The sequence below is a fragment of the Monopterus albus genome, unplaced genomic scaffold (genome assembly GCF_001952655.1).
Source record: "Monopterus albus unplaced genomic scaffold, M_albus_1.0 scaffold183.1, whole genome shotgun sequence".
Taxonomy (NCBI): domain Eukaryota; kingdom Metazoa; phylum Chordata; class Actinopteri; order Synbranchiformes; family Synbranchidae; genus Monopterus; species Monopterus albus.
In genome coordinates this window covers 1,457,778-1,464,661 of record NW_018128063.1, presented here as the reverse complement: position 1 = coordinate 1,464,661, position 6,884 = coordinate 1,457,778, and the positions used below count along the sequence as shown (strand labels likewise).

Here is a 6,884-nt window from a genome sequence, read left to right as displayed (position 1 = left end):
CGGGCCCCAGCCGGTCCTCCAGCAGCTGCGGCAGCCACCGGCTCATGCCTGGCACCGGGGTCGCCCTCCCGAGCGGCCCATCCGGGCTCATGCCTGGCACCGGGGTCGCCCTCCCGAGCGGCCTCTGCGGACTCATGCCTGGTTCCCTGTTTTACAGGGTCACCCCATGTCCTAGGACTTTGTTTTTTGGGTGGTTTTGTTTTGTTTTTGAATGAGCTTCCTACAGTGACCTCACTACCTAAAGTAACATTAAATGTTACCCCTAATTTCACAAAAATATTTGATTATCTCAAAGCTTTATCCTAGCACCCTGAAAATGTAAATGTATTTGTCATATACAGCAAAGTATATGATCAGAATTTTTAAGATATTGCTGAGGTCACCATGGGATACCAGTTTGCATGGGGTGACCTGTTTAGAGAATATACATCTCAGCTTATAGTTATCAGGCTTGTCGAAGTTGCTACCTTGAATTTATATATACAGTATGACTAGAAGAAGGCTCAGCTCACCCTCCAAAAGCACATAACCCAGTATAATATTTCTAATGTGTACAACTACAGGTGCAATTTGAGTTCTGGGTAGGTATGACATGAGATGCCTGATAACTGATAACAGCTTTGGTTAAAATGGCACAGACAAATGGCTTAACACTTCTTTTCTGTGTTTGCTACAGAGGCGACAGCAGGTAAGAAGGCGGGCAAGCCCGGCGGCAGCAGCATTCGAATCGGCAGGCCAGCAGAGAGTCAACTGATGGCAGCATGAACAGCTACAGCTCTGAGGGGAAGTATGTAGACACCAACATAACAAGCCAGTCAAGATGTGGACATGGTTTTATTATAGATCCATTTATATTGATATTGTGCTTTTTCTGGCATCAAAAATTTAGTTTATTATTAAATTATGATAACATCCGATGGAAGTTAGAGCGCACATCATAAAGGAAGTATGTTACCCAATGTGTCACACAATTTGTATAAAGTTGTAGTTTAATTGGAGGGGTGCTCAGTCATGCATAGTGCACTTACATATAGTTGAGGAACTCACACGAGTCAGATAAAAAAAAAAAGATTAGCAAAAATCAAAGCTGTAGACGCTTGTAGTTGATAGCATGGCTCAAGCTCCACAAACACAGAATCCTCCCTTTCCCATAATGTTAAACCCTCCCTGCCTCATAAACCCCGAGAAAACATGTACATTTAAATATTTACAGTTTTATGGCAACTCTGCCAACTCCCTCTGCCAATAAAGATTGCGTTGTGTGTTACAAAAGCATCATTACAGCCAGTAAATACCATGGAATAAGATTGTTTTGTCTTCTTCCAGGGTCAGGAATGACATTTGAAACTCAGTCCATAATTTTAGTGTTACACAAATTTTCCATTAAGACTTTGTATATTTCAAGCCTGAGCTAAGATAACCCTGATGTCATCAGGTTGGTGGAGTTGCCCTATATAAAGTACATGTCCGTAAACACTATGCACAGGGATAACCATTATGGATGAAGCTATAACATGGTGATGACAGGGAATCTTTTCATCTGTGTCTGTGTGTGTCAGTCTGATCTTCTCAGGGATGCGGTTGGGTGCCGACAGTCAGTTCAGTGACTTTTTGGATGGTTTAGGTCCTGGTCAGCTAGTTGGCCGGCAAACACTGGCAACACCTGCCATGGGTGAGTGACAGCTTAGGGTTACTGTACATTTTATACACAACATGTCCATATTTGCAATACAGAAAAAAATAGGAAATACTGGATTCTATTAGTCTCCTTAAATGTGAAGTTAGAGAAGTATAGCACCTTTTATTTAACTATAAAAACAGTGTATGTACTACATTGTTCACAAGGTTTTAAGTTTGTGATCCATATGTCTCCTGTGTATACAGGTGATGTCCAGATTGGTTTGATGGACAAGAAAGGCCAGTTGGAGGTGGAGGTGATCAGAGCACGAGGCCTTACCCCCAAACCAGGCTCCAAATCTCTCCCAGGTGACACACAGTTATTCACATCTGGAAATCTTTGACAAAAGTCACATTCAACCATTATGCAACCTGAACTCAACACTTGTGTCTCAAACCTAAATGTCAAACTCAAACACTACTTTCTGCTTTCCCCATATCATTCATAATCCCACCCACCCATCCACTTCCTATCCTCCCTCTTTCTGTCATTTTGCATCCTCCTGACCCCCACCCCCACCCCAGCTCCCTATGTCAAGGTGTACCTGCTGGATAATGGAACTTGTAAAGCCAAAAAGAAAACTAAGATTGCACGAAAGACCCTGGAGCCACTCTACCAGCAGCACCTGCTCTTTGAAGAGAGTCCTCAGGGCAAGGTGCTTCAGGTAATATTCTGTGTGTGTGGTGTGGGAGGGTGAGGTATACTTTAATCTCAAACTGACAAGCCCTTGCTCTTACTGTAATTTCAATGTCCATAAAAATATTTATGATTCCTTTTAAGTCACAGTTAAACAGAAAATGACCACTTTATAGTGTAATTGTCTCTATGCCAGTGCTGTAGACTTGAGACTTGGACTTAAGTCAGACTCAAGTTACTTTTCTGGAACCACTCAGGACTTAACTTGCACTTGTCTTGTGATTTGATTTAGCCCAAATGATGTGACACTTGCATTGGACTTGAATAACTGAAGACCTGACTTGACCTTATTTAAACTTATTTGAGAACTGACCTGGACTTCAAAATCAGATAGACTTTCTCTTCAAGGATTTAAGATCTTTTTGGAGTCACATGACTTGACGGTTGTTTAAAACTTGTCTTGAAATACTTGAGACTTGTTGCACAAAACACTCAGCGCTGCTTAATGCTTTGAGATTCTTTGAGTGTTTTTAAAAAAATTAGTTTTAGGAATGTTCATTTGCCTGAACTGAAGCCTAAAAGCCATGGTTGCCATCATGTGTTAAGAAGTGATTAATCCCATGCACACTTGAACCTATTTGTACCATTCCCTCCTCCAGGTGATAGTATGGGGTGACTATGGACGATTGGACCACAAATGTTTCATGGGTGTAGCACAGATTCTATTGGAGGAGCTGGACCTCTCAAGCACGGTGATTGGCTGGTACAAACTGTTTCCTCCATCCTCATTGGTGGACCCTACATTAGCTCCGCTCACGCGCCTGGCGTCTCAGACGTCATTGGACAGCTCAGGACTGCCGCCGGGCGTTCGGTCCTAGTGACCAGATGGCGACCACCCCCTAGCCAGACGGAGAGACAGGGAGAGAGAGTTAGAGAGGGAGAGACAGAACTAGCCAGTCAAAGCTTATCTGGAATCTGACAATCACATCCCACACCTTCCCTCTTCCTCCTCCTGACACCTTTTTGTTTTCACAGCTTTGCTTTCTCCTCTGAACTGCAGCAGTGGAAGTTTGTCTTCACTTCTCTGTACTGTTTCTTCCTTTCTTTTGTTGTTACTTTCTTGTGCAGTTCCTACCAGAGCACCAGATCAAAGCAGAGTCTGCCACTCAGTAGCCCCTCCAGCCAATCAGAGTAGAGCATAGGCCAGAGGGATGAGTGGTATAAACAGTGTGTGACAGTTAGAACTTAGCAAGCTTCATGCAGCTGTGCTGTCAAATAGAGGCCGGCTGTCGTCTCTACTGTGCTACCATGGTAACAGTGAATTGTAAATGAAATCGAGGCATAGCAGTTTGTCTTTAGGTGACGTGAGCCTGCACAAGCACGTGCACATTTTTAGCTTAGTTATGAGAAATGAAAGCAAGCACAAGAAAAGCTTGACTCCTTTATTTGGACAGAGACAAACAGAGGTTTTGCTCTTTTTCTAAACAAAGAGGAAAGAAAATACAGGCCAAATTAACTATTTGCTTTTTTTTAAATTGGAATATTTTTTCTGTCTTTTTGCTAGAGTTCAGAACGGTACCTTAAGGTGCAGACTCCCTCTGTGTAGGTGTAAGTTTGGTTTTTGAGCGATAGTGCGCCAAAGGCCAACAACAAAGGTCAGGTCACATTCGCCGGAACACCCTTCACCCAACCCTAATCTCTGAAACCAACTCGTCAAACTCCCCCTGTAGGAGGGAGCAGCATGACTCGGGGCTGACCTGCCCCGGCCACAAGCTGCATGCATGTTTCTTTTGTTCTGTTTGTTTCTATTTTTTTCCTGTTCTCTACTTTTTTGTAACATTGATGATGAGACAAATTAACAAGCAATTCTCAAAAAACAAAAAGAGAAAAAAAAAGACTAGACTCTGTGTGTTAGTTCCACATACAGTACTTTTAGGCCAGCTTGTGTGTTGCATGTTCTTGTACAGTTTGCTCGTACTGAATATGAATACAAACAGAGAAAAGCCAAGCCATCCCCGCCCCCTCACAGGAGCAGACCTACAGGGGGGGATCAGCTCAGCCCAGGCTATGCCTACCACTCTGGGTCTAAATATCCATGTTAGAAAGTCTCTGAAAAAGTTCCTTTTTTTCACTTTTACTTTGAACCCTTTCAACAACAGTGCTGTTCTTAAGTACTGAATATATTTGAGCCCCTGGCATATCTGAGGATGTAGGTGTCTAAACTGTAGTTTAAGACAGTTGGGGCTAGAGACAGAGATAGAGAATGTGTGTATAACAGCTAAATGTATATGAAGTATCCTTATGCGTTTGACAGAAATTATAAAGATTTAGATATATGAATATAAAAAGAGTGTATTTGACTGTACACCCGTCACGTACACACACACACGCACACCTTGTACATACAAATCAGGATGAGCAACTTGAACTTAAGTTATGAACATCCAAAACATTGCTGACACACAAACATTCCTAGTTTTTCCAAGGAGAATTTGCGTCCGTTTAATGTGCTCCAGCTGCTGAGCGGCACCGAGCCACTAGAGGGTGCTAATATGCCTTTATTTTTGTCCCAGTTGCAGAAAAATAAGCAGAACCAATTAGAGGGAAAAAAGATTTCTTCTCTTCAAATCCCTTTCTCTGTTTATTACTATTGGTTTGGACTGGACTTCTAAAGCCAATGAGAAATATGGTTTTGCAGACATATTTTGAGGATGTTTCTGTTGAAGTCTTTGGAGTGTGGTCAACCGCCCTTTCCTTTGTCAGTATTACTCTAGGAATACTGATTGTTTACAGCCCACGGCTCCCCACTCCCAAACCACGATTCTAGATGAAAGATGAAGTATTCACTGCAACAATTCTTGTTTGTATAACAGATGTGGCTCTACTGATGTGTATGTTTTATATTCAAGAGTTCATTTTTATTATTTACAAATAAAAGACTGTGTGGAAAAAGACTCTTGCTTTTTTGAACAGAGTGGTCTCACATTATTTTAAAGCTGGTAACTTCAGAGTCTTATTTAACATGGTGAATGTGGTTATTTTTCACTGCACAAAGTGCACTTGTCATTTTCAGGCTTTTTCTCAAAGACCAGCAGTAGTTTCCCACTGTAACATTTGTAACAAGGGTGTAGTTTTGCATGAATAGTAGGGACATGTCCCTACCAATATTTGAGCAAACCTGTGCGCACTATTTTTGGAGTGAAGTCATATTATATCATTCTGATGTGCCCTCCCTGAGGCTACATCTGCAAGACGACAGCAGCATGTGACTAACTGAAAGGGAGGGTTTGGCTGGGGATGTGCCCCTGCTAATGTTGAGATCAAACCTATGCCCTTGGAATAATGGGTACACCTACACTACTCCACTACAAGAAGGATGTCTGTGTGTCTTTTGGACAGTACTGAACTTGATGGTGCTGAAAATGATGCAAATCTAATCCAAATATGATTAACATGTACCTTATGTTTTTGCACTGTTATAACATTCAAAGTCAAAATCAGATCAAACAGGGGATAAGTTACTGGTTAGGTTGTAGCAGTATTTCCTAGAAGCAGGCTTTAATCATTAGCCTGATTGTTATAGCGAACAAGCTTAAGCAAAGTAAAAGTGTACTGGACTGACGTCTAACCACACTTGGAACTAATTAGCGGCAACACGTCCAGCTTGCCTTGCTTGAAAAGCTTCTTGTTAGCAGAGTTTTACTGCTGTTCTATGTTAACATTAAATTCTGACTGATGCTAGATAAAGTCACCCACTTGAACTCGAAAATACACATTTGTTCTACTGCTTTACCTCAAAATAACAGCTAGGCACCTGTGCACTGCATACATACCCTAAACACACATTACACTTTTATTGTGATTTTCTACTGCTGCTCACCGGTGCAGCAGAAGAGCCAACACCATCTTCCATTTTCAAAATCTACTACACCTTTCAGGACCTGGAGCAGAAACAAACCATTGACTGTGGAAAATATATATCAATGAGACAAACCATTGGAGACCAAGCTGACAACCGATTTGACTCTGCTTTGTGATTGGATAACCTGCATACTTACCAGCTCTCCTGATCTCCAGTGTGGTGTGCCTTCCTCTCCAGTTCAGCCACCTTTTCTCCTGATTTCTACAGCTTCCTTCTTTACCACTACATCCATTCTTCCAGCTGTTTAGTCAACCCTCTCGTCCGTTTGAGAGACCCGCTGTGTGTGTGTGTGTGTGTGTGTGTATTCCCCCGTTTGTCATACAATAAATACTGATTTTCTTCTCTGGGGCTGGGTGTCTGCATCTTGGCGTCTTGGTATGTCCTGTGCAGGCGACCCTGGTGCAAGACAGGGGAATGGAGAGGTCACCGGGGAAGGCGGCCTCGAAGCAGTACAAGCATTTCAAAACAGCAAACACCACAAGGATCTCTTAAAAACAAATCAAGAATCTTAAAAAACAATTCGAGAATACCCAAAAAACAAGACAGTACAAGCATTTCAGAGAAAGTTAGGAGCAGATATCGCTCTCACTCAAATCACAGACAGGGCAGTCTGTGGTCAGAGGGGGAGGGGCGGAAGTGTACGCATTC

At 42.3% G+C, this 6,884-nt stretch overlaps 1 protein-coding gene across 1 annotated transcript in view; it reads left to right on the top strand.

Moving 5' to 3' along the window:
* The window catches only part of LOC109969842 (regulating synaptic membrane exocytosis protein 1-like), a 113,719-nt gene extending 108,453 nt beyond the window's left edge, over positions 1 to 5,266 (top strand). Inside the window, exons 28-32 of the mRNA XM_020617025.1 lie at positions 697 to 787; positions 1,560 to 1,672; positions 1,885 to 1,986; positions 2,203 to 2,342; positions 2,974 to 5,266. Coding sequence (XP_020472681.1) covers positions 697 to 787; positions 1,560 to 1,672; positions 1,885 to 1,986; positions 2,203 to 2,342; positions 2,974 to 3,192 — 665 coding nt within the window. The 3' untranslated portion in view covers positions 3,193 to 5,266. The remainder of the gene's footprint in view (positions 1 to 696; positions 788 to 1,559; positions 1,673 to 1,884; positions 1,987 to 2,202; positions 2,343 to 2,973) is intronic.
* The last annotated feature ends 1,618 nt before the right edge of the window (positions 5,267 to 6,884 follow it).